The following is a 16,053-nucleotide window of genomic DNA, read 5'->3' as shown; positions in this document are numbered from 1 at the left end:
GTGTCACCCCCCGAAACTCCCGCGTTTATTTGTGTACAACCTCTAAAGATTGCGTGTCCCCTTCAGCATCTGCTCAGGCTCTTCCTTCGCGGCTTCATGGGGTGCTGGCGATGTTTGCGTACGGTGTCAACCGCCTTTATTCGTTAAGGGCTACTTGAGGTTCTGGCAGGTGAGGGAGACGACCGCTCTGAGAAACCCTGGATGCCTCCAGAACAGCGGGCTGTGTGTGCGTAAGAGAGATGGACACATTAGTTGAGAACACCTGCCTAGACAGAGCCTACGAGCGGATACATTGTCTAAGAAAGGTGTTTATCTGTGAAATCGTCTGGCTGTTTCTCGGCAGGGACGGGTGCCTGTACCAGAATGGGGGTATTCCAGCAGGGACGTGTACCTGTACCGGGATGTGCATATCCTCAGTACATATTCTCTGTACCAGGACGTGTACATGCCAGTAGGGACGGGTACCCGTACTAGGATGTGTACACTCCAGTAGGGGCGGGTACCTGTACCGGGATGTGTATATTCCAGTGAAGAAGTCAGACCTGCAGCAGTGGTTTTGAAGGAGATTCCAGATTTCTAATTCTCAACCATGAGTGCACAGTAGACTCACTTGCACAGCTTTTAAATGATTCATATTCTTGGTATAAAATTGTTCAATCAATGTATTGTACACCTGAAACTAATATAACATTGTATGTTAATTATACTTTAATTACAGAGAGATTCTTGGGCCCTGCCGCAGACCTTTTAACTCAATCTCTGGGGATGGGGCCCAAGAATTTGTATTTTTAATTTTTTTTTCCATTTATTTATTTTTTGAGAGACATAGAGCACAAGTTGGGGAGGGTCAGAGAGAGAGGGAGACACAGAATCTGAAGCAGGCTCCAGGCTCGGAGCTATCAGCACAGAGCCCAACACGGGGCTCGAACTCACAAACTGTGAGATCATGACCTGAGCCGAAGTCAGACGCTTAACCGACTGAGCCACCCAGGCGCCCCCAAGAATTCGTATTTTTTTTTTAAATTTTTTTAATGTTTATTTATTTTTGAGACAGAGAGAGACAGAGCATGAACGGGGGAGGGTCAGAGAGAGAGGGAGACACAGAATCCGAAGCAGGCTCCAGGCTCTGAGCCATCAGCCCAGAGCCCGACGCGGGGCTCGAACTCATGGACCGCGAGATCGTGACCTGGCTGAAGTCGGACGCTTCACCGACTGGGCCACCCAGGCGCCCCCAAGAATTTGTATTTTTAACAAGCTCCCAAATGATCAATATGTCACCACTCTGGTGTGAATTTACACAGTCTTTTGGGGGAACTCCTGCATTACAATGCATCGTGTATTTTACATTACCGTATTTTAACATGCAGGTATTCATTACACCAAAGTTATTGTTTATCATTTAAAGTTTAGGTCTATATTATCCTGAATTGAAAGGAATATTCTTTTGGTTATATATTGTCACTGTCACTCTAATATCTATCAATTAGATTTTGAATCATATCGAAGTGGAGAGCAATTTGAGAAAAGTATATGCACCAGTATTTGAAGTGACTCTACGCTTGAGGTCTCCTGAAGAGAGTGACTCTTCAGAAACTTCCACAGAGAACTTTCAGGAGTCTGACAATGGCTCTGAAGAACCTGGGGTGTGTGAACAAGAGGAGGCACCAAAAAATGAAGTCAGTTGTGTCACAAAACAGTCGAGTGAAGAAATGCCAATGATGAAGAAACCAAAAAAAGTTTGTTACGACCTTGAAGAAATACCTTCAGGTAAGATGAGTGAGACTATTAAGAATGAAAGGAGATACGCTAACAGCCCGAAAAGAGCAAATGACAGAAAATTTTAGTAGTTTATCTATTATCGCTGACCGGCGATAATAAATATTAAGAAATAATATCATTTCTCGGCAGTATAAATGTTAAGAAAGCTCTAAGCACAAGCTCACATCATCTGTGGTGCATGTGAGCGATAACACCGTTACTCATTCTGGTCTCCTACACACACCATTCTCAGTCCTGGGGCCTGATGACCCCCTTCCTGGCAGTGAACACCCCTGCGTGCTTGTCAGAAACCCAGGCCCTCAGACCGCAGCTCGGCCCTCATTATCACAGTCCGGGGTGCGGTGGAGTGCTAGAATGCTACCTCTTAGGTGACCTTCCCGCGTATTCTCGGATGTCTGCAAAGCACTGCCACGTAGCAAGTGGTCACCTAGCTGGTTTAAATACCAATCAGTGTTTCATTCTCTCTTTTTTTCAATGGACTCTTGTAGACCTAGAAATCATGACCGAGTTCGAGAATAAATACATGTGTGATGAGTAAGTAGCAGACCTTTTTGATATTACAAGTAATTGTAGTCTCTGGTGGTTACTGCATTTTTCTGAAATATGCTTTTATTTTTTTTTTCAGGTTTTCAGAATTTGCTACAAATCTCTTCATAGTTCCCAACAGATTAGATTTTTCAAGAAAAATTCAAAATATGGTGACTGACATTGAAAAACATATAAGTAAGTGTTTTTGAAGCGTAGCTAGATACACTGTCTCCTTTGGGAATATTCTCTCAGGCTCAAGCATCTGATGTTCACACCCAGTGGTGGAGCACACACCACCGTCCATTGGGATCGGGAATGTGCAGTCTTTGGGATCAGTCAGTGTGAATTTGGGATTATTTGAGGATGTGTGACTTCTACACGTAACTGTAGAGTGCATAAAAGACGGGAATTAGGAAAACAGTGTAAGGTTTGGGTTTTTTATATACCACAGAATTTTATAAGACTTAACTAAGTTATATCTTATTAGCATAACAGATACTGTTTCCATCTGAAACCGATTTCGATCAGTCCTTTTCTAGTTCTGTGTATCCAGTCTGACACTACACAGCTATTACTAGCCTGGCCACCGAACGTGTCCCTTCCTCTCGGTCTGAGTCTTAAAACATCTTAAAACAGCAGGACCCGTGGCAACTCTTAGAAGGTGTATATTTCCTCTTGTTATTAGTCAATTTGGGGAGGGATATTTTGAGATTGTCGAATATCTTTTTGTTTCTTCTGAAAATTTTACCCCCTAATTTTAGCCTTTATTGGGGGATCTTATCACCTTAGCAGATCCATTTCTTTATTCAGTTATTTATGTAAATGTGGACTCACTGATCTACATTCACATTTGTATATGTTTGTATACACATGTGCATTTGTGTGCATGTAAACTTACTTGAGAAAAAAAATAAAAAATTTAAACCACCCCATCATTTCAGCTGCCTGCATATAACAACTATGTGTTTTCACATGGTTTCTGCATTTTTACCTTCATAAGCATACAAGAGTGAAACTTAGATTTAAAATGGTTTGTTATCAGGGTGCTTGGGTGGCTCAGTCAGTTAAGCATCTGACTCTTGATCTCAGCTCAGGTCATGATCTTGTGGTTTTGTGAGTTCGAGCCCCGCACGGGGCCGTGCGCTGACGGCTCAGAGCCTGCTTGGGATTCTCTCTCTCTCTGTCTCTCTGCCCCTCCCCTGCTCGCACTCTGTCTCTCTTTCTCAAAAATCAGTATTAAAAAAAAAACTTTAACAAAACATTTTCTTATCACTTAGTGTTATATTGGAGGCATTTTCCTCATTCTGCAGTCGCTCTCATAATTGTCACTTAGATGGCTAGATAATTAATACTCCCTTACACTAACGTGCCATAATATGTTTAACCATGCATGCAAAATCAAACGTGCTCATTCCTATACCCAGTCATGAAGTTAACGTCTGGCACATGGCTTGTGGCTTCCATGGGGTTCTTCTCAGACTAAGTCCACAGGAGCGGCACTGATGGGGCAGAAGTCTTTCTCGTACTGCTTGCTAGTTCTTGTGGGTTAAGAAAATTAACCCTTAATCTTTAATAGGAGTTTTAAGAAAAATGGGTCATTTGCCTTGATTTTATGGTGATATTTTTTCCTAAGCAGAACATTATTTTTAAAGTATAACATTTGTAGAGCCTTTGGAAAAAGGCTTCAGGGCGTGGTATCATAGAGACGCTTGCCCACATTATGAACACATATTATAAACAACATTCTCCTACTTGTCTTCTAATTATGATTTCATTTTTATGTTTAAGCTTTCGATTGCTCTAAAATGTATTTGCATACACAGACTTTTTCCCAAAGCACTAATTAGTGCTTTTTCCCAAAGCACTCATGATGTGTCTGTCCCAGTATCATTCGTTGAATAATCCATTCCTCACCCTCGCTGACTTGAAACGGCACTGTGATCATTTATTGCATTTTAGTATTTTATTTTATTTCATTTTTGGACTGTGTCTATAACTCGTGTGCCAGTACTGTGCTGTTTTAAGTATGTCACATTTTGCCCCCAGGGATTTCCTAGGTTCAGGGATATTTGTGTTAGTCTGGGGAGTGTAAAGAGAGTATTACTGTTACTTAATTTGTTGCTCAGGTTGGCCTTATTTTCAGAGAACTGCTCTTTCCGAATGGGCCCTGTGCCCTTTTGTGGAGAGCACTGTAGCTTCTTTGGGCACAGGAGGCTCACACCCGTCTTGTGTTTCCTCGGGGACAGCCGCGGGACGGGCTCATTGCGGGAGTGGGGCCGCTCAGAGGCCCATCAGTGAAAAGACCTAGAAAGTAACATGGAAAGTAACAGTGTAGTTACTGACTTGTTATGCAGGTAGAATAATGTCAGAATGGCTACTCTGCACCCGTTTGAGACGCAAATGTATCAACCAGAGTGTTTGTGGGCGTTTTTTTCCCCCCTCTGTCCTCAGAGTTTTCAGTCAAAACACTGCTCTCCAGAGTCTCCTTTGTTACCCCTCCTCTTGAGTCACTAGTAACACAGCAGGCTACTTTGTCACCATCCGTATTCGTGTTGGGTTCTCCCAGCATCCTGCTTGGCGTTTTAAGACCTACTACGTCACTCTGTGCGCCATGCAGTTTGTGGGTTTTGACAATTACGTATCCGCCATCCAGGTTCCATACAAAACCACTCCATCACGCCCAGGTTCCCTGGTGCTGCCCCTTCGTGGTTGGACCCTCCACACCTCTTATCCCTGGCAACCGCGGATCTGTTTCCTGTCTTTATAGTTCTGCCTTTTCCAGAAGGTCATACAAGTGGATGCGTAGGTAGCCTTTTGGTCTGGCTTTTTTCACTTAGAAAGATGCATTTCAGATTCATCCATCTTGCTGTGGGGGACAGCAGCCTTACTCCTCTTCATTGCTGAGTCCTAGTCTACTGTCTGGATATACCAAAGTTTCTTTCTGCAGTCACATCTGGGTCGTTTCCAGTTTGGGGCAATTATGAATAAAATTGCCGTAAACATTCACATACGGGTTTTTGGACAACGTAAGATTCCTTTTTTCTTGAGTTGATAACCAGGGGTGGGTTTGCTGGGTCATATGGTAGGTGTATGTTTAATTGTATGAGAATTGTAACGTGGTTCTATCATTTTGCATTCCTGCCAACAATGTATAAAGCTCCAGTTGTTATGCCCAGAATTCGCGATCCCCAAATACCGCCAGGGAGCCGAGTCCGATGCAAAAGCAAAAGAGCCTTTATTCGAGCTAGCTCGAGCTCAATCCCCTACCTGCACCGACGCGGCGGTGAGATACCACCGGGGAGAGAGAGCGAGTTTCAAAAGCACAAAGGTTTTATAGGGCTCTAGGGGCAGTTGGTGAGGTAATGGCTGTGGCCTCAGCCGATTGGCTGGGGAAGGGTCGTGGCCTCGGCCGATTGGCTGGGGAAGGGTCGGAGTCCTGTTACGCAGGTCGCTGGACGTGTTTTGATCAGGAAGTTTGAACGGGTGAGCGGGAGGTTACTCAAGGGGAGGAGGCGCGGTCTGAGGTTTCTGCGATTTTCCCGGGAAAGGGGTCATGTCGGGGACATAGTCACTCAAGGTGGAGGACACAGAACAAGATGGAGTCGGCCGGCATAGGCTCGCCCTTTCACAGTCACTCTGTATCCTTGTCACCTCTTGGTATTGTCAGATTAAAAAAAAAAAAAAGTAGCCATTCTGGTAGGTTGTAGTGGGTCTCATTGTGGTTGTATTTTGTTTCCCTGTTCATCTCTTCATGAGCTTATATGCATATGCTTGGATACATTTTTTGTGGTCAGATCTTTACATCTTTTGCTTATTTTCATTAGGATGTTTGTTTCCTTATTGTTGAGTCGTGAGAAGTCTTTATATGTATCGTCGCTACAAGTCTTTCATGAGATACAAGATTTGCACACATTTTCTCCCAGTCTGTGCCTCATCTTTTCATTCTTTGTCACAGAGGGAACCTTCTGAACTCTGATAAAGTACGGCTCACCACTTTTTTTCTATTACGGGTTATGTTTTGTTGCCTGCAAACTCTTTGTCTAGCTCACAGCCAATATAGATTTTTCCTGTATTTCCTCTTGGAATATTAATAAAGTTGTGCTTTATATTTAGGTATATGGCTTATCTTGAGTTAATTTTTGCATAGTGTGTGAAGTGTAGGTTAAAGTTTTGTGTTTGTTGCTTGGTTGGTTTTTGCCCATGGACACCCGGTTTTTCAGCTTGTCTGTGAACGCACTGGCGGTGAAGCTTTGTCTCCTGTTCATCCCCTCACTGTGCTGGTCTAATGCTCTCCACGTGGCATCACATAGCATGGGCATTCCAACTATTTCTTAATGACTTTTCTTTGCTTCTATTTAATTATGCCTCGCCCCAACACCACCCAGTATCTGTGAGTGGTTCTGTTGTTTCCATAATATTAAACCCAAACTTTTACACTGTCTTAAATTCCATTTATCAGTATAGAATACTATATAGCCCTCATAATAAATTAGCCTCAGTCCAGTGGTTTTAGATGTCATGGATAATTTTAATGTGTTGTTTTCAGTGGGACATCAGAAAATACTAACTTTCGACTTATGTATTTTAGCCAAGATTATTCCTCTTTGCCAAGATCCCCGCCTGTCTGTCTTTACTGAATCGGTTTTAATTGTGAATTTACCTAATAAGACTGAAAGTGGCATTGCCTGTAAGAAGACAACCAGATGGCCAGATTGTCAGGTTCTTTTTGAAATGGATCCTACCTACCAAAACAAAGTGAGTTTAAGAACGATTTGTCTTAGGGAATACTGGGCTGATTCTTAGATTAAAGGGATTTATTGAAAAATTTGAGCATCCTAACTTAGGACAATTGAAATGCTACTTCTGTCTTCTCCCCCATCTGTCCCGCTCATGTGCTTTCAGCTCAGTTCTTCTCCTTTGTTCTTTTCCAACTTCCCCTCCGAAAATGAGCTTTCTGTTTTATGGTTCCTGCATGATCTTGACTTCCAGTCGTTGACCTGCATTGGCCCCTACATTCCCGTTGCCATCTGGCTGGGTATTTTTGTTCAGATTTACAGGAGAATCTAATTGTCTTCACTTGGGTCAGATGATTCCTCGTCCAATAGCTGTGTCTTGGGAGAGTTCACACAGTATATAGAAGTGCCCTGGTGCAAGGCTGTGCACAGTGTCTATTCTGAAGTGGGGCCAAGCGAGGGAATGAGTGATTGGTGTTTCTAGGCCACGGCTCAAGACAACATGCTGACGATAAAGATAAATGGCTTGGTAGGCCTTTTCAGAAACACCACATATTTAAAAGGCTATCTTAATTTCTTAAAGTCTTATGTTTCCAACATAGTTCTTTAGTGTAGGTTCCCAACAAAATGAACTCCACAAAAAAACTATGGTTTTAAATATCTTAATAGAACTATTAGCCCCTTAGAGCACAAGTTTTTTACTCTTAAAATTCTGACTTTCTGACATTTTTATTTACAGATTGCCAGTCTCCTGACTATTATTGGTAACTCAATGGGCCTGGTTAGTGCTTACAGCTGCCAGTTTAGAAAATACTGTACCATCGTACAGAGTGCCAAAGTCATGAGTATGAAAATGTCCTCTATGGAAGAATTAACTCCAACACAGTTTAAAACTATACTAGCTAAATTCAGAAAGTATCTGAAACACATTGTCAGCATGGTCATTGAGAAACGCATTGGTATTTTCAATGTTACAAGTCTCGATTATCAGTCAGAATGCTTACCATATGTTGAGAATGTCATACGTCTGAGTCACGACCTCCTGCGATCTGTAATTGAAAACAAGAGCACAAATCTATTAGAAGTAAGTATTTTTGGAAATGCCTCTTGCGTGAGAGTCTTTATGATTATCAGGTTATGATTTTAAAAGACGTGCTTCGGAAACACACTTGATGAGCGTTATCCTCAGAAATGTGATACGTGTTACATTTGTTTGGGTCTTTGATCAGATGTCATTTCCTCAAAGAAACCTCCTCCACCGTCTCTAAAATTGCACCCCACGTTTTCCCGTTTTTCCTGCTGGGAATCGTTGCAAGATTATAAATGTGAAAACGACATGATGCCACTTTCATTTCTGCAGGGACCACTCTGGGATTCAGGTAGGATGAGACGGGAGGAGAGTGGTTTCTAGACTCTAGGGGAGAGGTGATGAGCGCTCAGACAAGGGCAGTAGCAATGTGGAGTCTGGGGAGCAGAGGGAGTTGAGATCTATTTCAGAAAGAGAATGGACAGGTTTAGTGATTGGCAGAATGTGGGAATAGGAGAAAGTCAGGAATTAATGACACCTGCAGCGTGTTGGTTAGGCAGCGGGGTGGGCCGTGGGGCGCAGGAGAGGGAGCACCGCGCTTGCTTCACGGGGCCGTCCTCAGGTAGAGATGTGCACGTGTGTCTGTCCGGCCAGCAGGAGGGGGTCCGGACGGGAGCGCACATTTAACAACCGGCATCCAAGCGGTCCTAGAGGTCGTCAGAGTGAATGGGAATGCCCCGGTTATGTGTGTGGTGACGATGGAAAAGAGCCTCCAGAACATCCATATTTAGGAGGTCGTTAGAGGAAGGGGAGCCTGCAGGGTGACCGGAGACATGGGGAAGCAAGGGAGTGTCTGCAGAAGGAGGGAGCGTCTAGTAGTTGTTAAATCCGTGAAGAGCCAAGAGGATCGCAAGTGTCCGTTAGACCAGAGGCACTGTGTGCTGTGTACGTTGGGGTTCCCGTCATCTTTACAACCACAGCAACCCTGAGACTCATAGGAAGTCACTTCTGGCTCACTCGGGGCCGAATTCCCCCAACAAGGATCCAAAAGCCCCCCCGAAGGCTATTAAACGACGGGTTTCTCTGTCTCGTGCGCAAAGAAGTCTGGGTGCCAGTCGCCCAGGCCGGTCCGATGGCCGCACGTGGCCAGGAGCTCGGCGTCTTGGCTCTTTCCGCTCGGCTCCCGTGGCGGGGACTGCTCCCCTCGCGCCGCGCCCTCCCTTTGGCAGAAATTCGGGGAAGCGGCAGCAGCGTGGTGCATGTGGCTGCACGTCCCCGTGCCGCCTCCGCCTCCGCCTCCGGCTGCAGAGGGACCTGGCCCGGTGGGCGTGTCTCGGGCTCCTCTCCCCTGGCGGCGGAGGGAGGCAGGCCAGGGAGGGGCGGCTTGAGCGTCGGGTCTGCCAGTTCACAGCAGCGTCTGCGCACTCGACCCCTTGGCTGTCCGCACCCTTCTTCCCATGTATCCGGGTTTAGGGGACACAATAAATGTTCCCGCGCTGGGAATAAATCTACCCGGCTGGGCACTGAGCCAGCTGAGAAGCAAGACAAGGTACGGCAAAGGGAGATGAAAATAGTTCCTTTGTTCGCTGTCGGCTGACGAGGTGGACCTTGGGGCAGGTGGCTTCCATCTGTTTGAAATTAGCCCTCCCCGAACTGAAGGTCAGAATGAGGGAGAGACTCGGCCCGCTCGGCACCGGCTGCCCTGGAAACTTTGGCCAACCCCTGGCCTTGTCCAGCAGCGAGCAGAGGGGAGCACGTGGCCTTGGTGGGGCAGGCTGGCTGGCTGAGAGGAGGTACCTGTACTGAGCCTGGCGCTCCCTGCCCCCGCGTTCGGCGGGACTCACTCGGCTGCCCCAGGACGCGGGTGCGAAGCGGTGGGACACCAGGGGGCGAGGCGAGCGGGGCTCCCTCCTGTGGACACCTGAGAGGTAGGGGTGACTGTGGGCCCCACGCCACGTCCGGCCCTCCTTATCAAGTGCAGCCTGGCCGCTTAGCGTTCTGGTGATCCGTAAACAAAGACCAGGCTGCAGCCCCCCGGCCCGGTGTAAGATGGTGAAGGGACAGGGTAGCTGTAATTAAAACTTCCCTCCTATAAAAAAAAGAAAATGGAGAAGTAGCTATCTTTAGTGGTCTGCAGCTAATACCAAATCTTGGTGGACAGAAGGGACAAGAATTTGCTTCTCGGTAGACTAATTTCTGTGCTTAGTCAGTCTGGCAGCCTTCCCCTCAGATCTCGGGGGAAATCTCCGTCTCTTGTCCCCTGCGGCCCCGCTTGCGCCCGTAGTGTATCATTCTGCGTGACCCGCCCCATCCGAGCCGGGCATTGGTGAGGTTGTGCTTGCTGGGCACTGAACAACTAAGGCAAGGGCATGAGTTTGGACACCTGGGTGGGCCTTAGGAAGCATCACTGATGACTATCAGGCTTGGACTTTTTTTTTTTTTTTTTTTAATGTTTGTTTATTTTTGAGACAGAGACAGAGTGCAAGTGGGGGAGGGGCAGAGAGAGAGGGAGACACAGAATCTGAAGCAGGCTCCAGGTTCTGAGCCATCAGCACAGAGCCCGACGCGGGGCTCGAACTCATGAACCATGAGATCATGACCTGAGCCGCACTCGGATGCTCAACCGACTGAGCCACCCAGGCGCCCCAGGACTTTCTTCCTTAAATACTTTTTCCCTATCTGCTTCTGGTTAATTGCATACAAGTCCAGGTGTGATTTTTAAGCCTGACACCTTTTTCTATTTAGCTGCTGTCTGTGCTGCACACTTCCCCATCCCCCCTAAAGGTACGGTTCTGTGTGTGGCGCTGTTTGGAACATGGACTTGGGGGGAAAGTTACGCCCTTACTAGTCCGCCAGCGAGCTGTCTGCCAGTCCTGTCGTCCCACCTTCGGTGAGGGTGCTCGGTTAAGGCAGGGCTCTAGTCACCTCTCCTGCTAAGGCCACCACTGAAGCCGCCTCTTTCATTGAGAGCTCAGAAGCGGTTAGCTGTCTCAACTTCTACGGCCTTTGACTTCAAGAATCCCCAAGTCGACTCTGTGCAGAAGGCAGAAGAAGATTTTCTTACCAGAGCTGCGGTTCCCTCAGTCTCTGCCCAGCTTCGTGTGGCTTGAGGTCATCTCCCGGGGTTTCACTGAAAGTAACAGAAGAGACAGCACGCGATACCAAGTTTTCCTACTATTCGCCCGAAGCTGTGGCTTTGGTTAGCACACGGGATCAGCCCCAAGAAAGAGCAGGCACCATCGTGACCGCCATTTTGCCACCACCGGTAACAAACGCAGCTTCCCAAAAGAAGGCAGTCACCAGATTCAAGTGTTCCCAGCGTCGCCGTCCTCAGGGAAGTCAAATCCACAGGGAGGTCCCACCGCACTCCCGTTTCAACGGCTACAATTGAAAAGGCCGACAATAGCACGTTCTGAGGAGGACGTGGAGGGACCAGAGCTTCCAGCCGTTGTTGGTGAGAACGAAGCAGGTGCAGTCACTTCGGAAAACTGGCCCTTTCTTATAAGGGGACGTGTTCACCGACCACTGGACCCGGCAGTCCCACGGCACGTCGTTTACCGAACAGGAATAAAAACAGGTCCACACAGAGACTTTGACTCAAATACTCGCAGAAGCCTCGCCCACAAGTACCACACCACAGCCTGTAGTGAATCCAGATTCCCCGCAAGACGTGAGCAGAGAAAAGGCGGCACATTCGTGCGTGGGCATAGCGTTCACTGGGGAAGAGGAGCTTAACTCCCCCTAAGTGTGATTTGGATGAATCTCAAAAATACGTTGACCGAAAGAAGCCAGACACGAAGGAGTGCCTGCTGGACAGCGCCGTGTGTATGTCACGTGACAAGTCCGAGTTTACCCGTGGTCACAGCAACCAGAGGTGGCTGTGTGAGGCCAGGGGCAGGAGAAGATTGGGATGGGGCCCGAGGGGTCTCAGGGCAGTGAAAGCTTTCTATGTTTTGATTATGGAGGTAACTACACAGGTGCATAACTGTGTTAAAACTCACTCTAACGTTCAGTTAGCATCTTTTATATGTAAATTTTGCTTCACCTGATTTTTTTTAAAAAATCTTGGCCTTTCCGTTTCCTATGTGGAAGACCTTAGATAATATCCTTATTCTCACCCTACCTCAGTTTCTTTATCTGTAAGTTGGGGATAATATTGGCCACTCACCTGGAGAGGTTGTAGGAGTGAAATCAGGTACCGGTCAGAAAGCTCTCAAACGCTTCCGGCACACAACCCTAAGACACACGTGAGCCTCCACAAACCGCATCTCTGCAGCTGGAAGAATCAGGGTTTTTTGTTCCAGAAAACTCTCTGAGTTGTAATTGGTTTAGGAACCTGTTCTGAAAGTCCTCTCCGTTCATCCTCTCTCTGGCTCCTGCGTGCTCCCTGGTGTGTTTTTATTTATTATTTATTTCCTGAGGCTTCGGGTAGCTTCCTTTGATGTGGTTAAAGCAGTTCCCCTATCTGGATGAGAGTTCCTCATCTGACACGAGTAATTTTTACCAGAAATGAATTTTATCAGATGCTTATTCTGCATCTACTGACATAATCATGCAGGGTTTTTTCTTTAAGCCTTTAATGTGGTTGTTGCATTAATTGATTTTCTTAGGTCGCTCTTGCCTCCAGACTGCCTTAGCGGCCAGCGTGCACGTACGCGAACTTTATATTTTTTAAAAATTTTTAAATGTTTATTTACTTTTGAAGGAGAGGGAGACCGAGCGCGAGTGGGGCAGGGGCAGAGAGAGAGGGAGACAGAGAATCTGAAGCAGGCTCCAGGCTGCAGCCCAACGTGGGGCTCGAACTCACAAACTGTGAGATCATGACCTGAGCTGAAGTTGGACACTCAACTCAACTGACTGAGCCACCCGGGCTCCCCTACAGGCATTGTTTTTAGGACTTTTGCATCTATTCCCGTACGTGAAATTTGTCTGTGACTTTCCTTTACCATCCTTATCGGTCTCTGATATCAGTGTCCTACTAGTGACATGAAGGAAGTTTAGGTATATTTCACCTTTTCCTGCCCTCTCTTGCGCAAAATTGGAATTATCTGTTTTCTTTGTGATACAAATCTGCATTTTAAAGTGTTTCTTTTCTCTGGCCTTTAAATGGGATTTGTGGGTAAAGTCAAGATAGCTGTGTTCACTCGGTCTTTTGTTTTGAACATTTTCAGTCAAATGTGGAAGTTTTATCCTCAAAACTATAGATGAAGACTCCAGGTTTATTAAGGTAAAGCTACTTGCTCAGGGTCACACAGTTAGGAAGTGCTGGAGCTGGGATTCAGACACAAGCCTCCCTGTAAAGCCTGTTCATGTGAACTGCTGGTGGGTTAGCAGTGGTGACCTCTGAGTGATGGCGTAATAGGGATTTTCTCTTTTAAAAGCTTTTTTGTATTGCGTGTTTTGTACGAACATCTATTTGACGATCAAAGAGAATATAGTGCTTGAAAAATTAGACACATACAGTCAATTAATTCAAGCCTGTGAGATTGAAAATGGAAATGACATTGCTTCCCAAATCACGCATGAGTATTCATTAAGAGCCTGGAAGTAGGAGACAAAAATAAAAATTGTCATGTGAGTATAGAAATGCAATTATTTTGAAAGTTTCACGGAATGATATACATACACTTAGGAGAAGTATTGATGTTATGCATATAATTATAATGAATACTTATAACGGATAAAAATAGGATTTGGAGTCATGTTTGGGTGAATCATAGCTCTGTAACTCACTACACCTTTGCCTGTAGTGAGGTCAAAATTGAATCCCTCTGAGACTCATTTCCTCCTGCATAAACTGGAGAAGACAACACCGAATGAACCAACACGCGATCAGAGCAAAGCGGGATCACGTATATAGAGAGCTGGAATGTACACGCTCCAAACGTGGTAGCAATTCCGCGTTATCCCGTGGTGGCCAAACCCTTCCCATCGTTGTTGCGTTCATTTCTTAGGGACAGAATTATTCACAACATTACTTCCTTTATACCTTAGCGTTTATTTTATATGCAGGTACCCTCACGTTCCCTCTATTAACAATAGAAAGGATTTGAGCGTGTTCACGCTCCAGTGTTTAAACACTATCTAGAATAATGTCTGGATGATGTCTTCGTTTTCTTGTGAAATTATAATTCTGTAAGGTAGTGACAGATGCTAAAAGAGTAATCCATCTTCTAAAACCGTGAACAGTCCTTCTGTAATGACAATTGACGTGTTAATGATCCAGGTTGTGGAGGCCTCACTGAGGAAGATGGAGTGCGATCCCACTGAAATTGAAGAATTTGTGGAACATTTTGCTTTTTTGGAGGGGATTTCCTCAAAATTGTCTGTGTTAGAGAAAGAACACTCTGTCGTTGCTCAGCTGCATTCTGTTGTAAGGTATTACCAGGTCCAGATTTCAGGAGAGCAAATTGCCATCTATAAAATTCTTCTCGTCAAGTTTGGGCAGCTAAAAACCTCCATGCAGTTAAGGGAGATGAATAAAGACGCCGCTATTGCTAAATTCAGAGACAATCTGGAAGCTCACATCACGGGTCTGCGAGTTGACGTCAGCAACTTGAAGGCCAAGGTCAGTGTGTGTTTTTCATCAAAAATCAGCTGGTTCTTTCCCGTAGGCCTAGTAAGCATAGCGGCACTTGCTGCCTGCAGAATCTTAGGTAAATAATTTAATCCAAGTGTTCCTCACCCAGACTCCGCAGACAGCACGTTGGTGACTTGTGAACCTCAATGGGAGGAAAAATTGCATGTCTGTTTTCACGAACCCGTAACTGACATTTAGCATTGTCTTCGGTGATGAACGCATGCAGACCACGAACAACAGCACAGTGGTGACTTTTTCCGTAGGATTCATCGTTCTGCCACACGAGGCCCCTGGCCCAAAGGGCTAGACCCGTGAAGTCTCTCTGGGCCTCATTCCAGGCCGGCGGTAACGAGCGCTACAACTTGAGTCACTTCAGAGGAGCAAAGCGTACGATAAACACCCTCCCCGAGTGTCAGAGGTGCTGTGTGCCGCGTGCTTTACGCCTGTACCTGCCTGCAAATAACAGGGAGATTTAAGGAGGTCTAGTAACTTGCTGAAGGTCACACAGCAAGTCCGAGCCAGGCTCCGGAGACCGTGCTTGTGTGCACCCCTCTGCCCTCAGCACCACCCCAAGTTGTGAGTCCCATACTGACCGTGCCTCGGGCACAGTGTCACTCAGTGAGATTATGCCTGTTCAGTTTCTCCACCTACATGGGCGATCTGTACTGTTTCACACAGACACGGGAAGGTGCAACACATTCCTCACGAAGGTGCTTGGTGCACACATCCCACCTACGGTCTTTCAGATATGACTGAGGGGCTCTTGGGGGCTCAGGTGGGCGACTGACTTTAACTTTGGCTCGGGTCCTGATCTCCGGGCCCGTGAGTTGGAGCCCCGCATCGGGCTCTGGGCTGACAGTGTGGAGCCCGCTTGCGATTCTCTCTCTCCTCCTCTGTCCCTTCCCCTGTGCGCTTATTTTAAATAAACAGTACTCGAAAGTTACAGGCCCTTACACAAGTGTCCGGTTTACACAATTCACATTTGTTAAAGTGTGCAAGGTGGGACACCCGACCGAGACCGGGGCCTGTGTTGCAGGTCGTGTGCACCAGTGAGCAGAGCTGAGCTGAGCAGGTACCGACCTGTCTCCACCAGACACACGGGGTGGGGCCTCCTTACCGCCTTCTGACTTGAACTGTAACATTTCACACAATTTACGTACCTGAGGGCTGAGGTCCCTCTGTGAAGATCTCAGTTGGAAAAGGCAGCAGACGGGGCTGCAGAAACCGACCGCCTGTGGGCCAGGAAGACCCTTTCTCCAGCTGCCTCTCCCAGGGGTTCCTCATTGACAAACACAGATGAATGTTCACAAATGGGAAAGTATGGGAGACGCCTAAGGAAAACTTTATTATATACGCATGACACGGGCATCCCTCTTACAGAGTACATATTAAGCTCTATCCATTAT

General features: G+C 46.4%; 1 protein-coding gene across 1 annotated transcript in view; it reads left to right on the top strand.

Moving 5' to 3' along the window:
* Window positions 1-16,053, top strand: part of DNAH14 (dynein axonemal heavy chain 14) — a 328,569-nt gene that overhangs the window by 82,109 nt on the left and 230,407 nt on the right. The window contains exons 13-18 of the mRNA XM_040451938.1: window positions 1,488-1,767; window positions 2,268-2,313; window positions 2,405-2,502; window positions 6,896-7,062; window positions 7,780-8,124; window positions 14,294-14,635. Of these exons, the coding sequence (XP_040307872.1) occupies window positions 1,488-1,767; window positions 2,268-2,313; window positions 2,405-2,502; window positions 6,896-7,062; window positions 7,780-8,124; window positions 14,294-14,635 (1,278 nt within the window). The remainder of the gene's footprint in view (window positions 1-1,487; window positions 1,768-2,267; window positions 2,314-2,404; window positions 2,503-6,895; window positions 7,063-7,779; window positions 8,125-14,293; window positions 14,636-16,053) is intronic.

Source organism: Herpailurus yagouaroundi, unplaced genomic scaffold, assembly GCF_014898765.1.
Source record: "Herpailurus yagouaroundi ecotype Mexico unplaced genomic scaffold, PumYag 205, whole genome shotgun sequence".
Lineage (NCBI taxonomy): Eukaryota > Metazoa > Chordata > Mammalia > Carnivora > Felidae > Herpailurus > Herpailurus yagouaroundi.
This window is presented reverse-complemented; position numbering and strand designations above follow the sequence as displayed.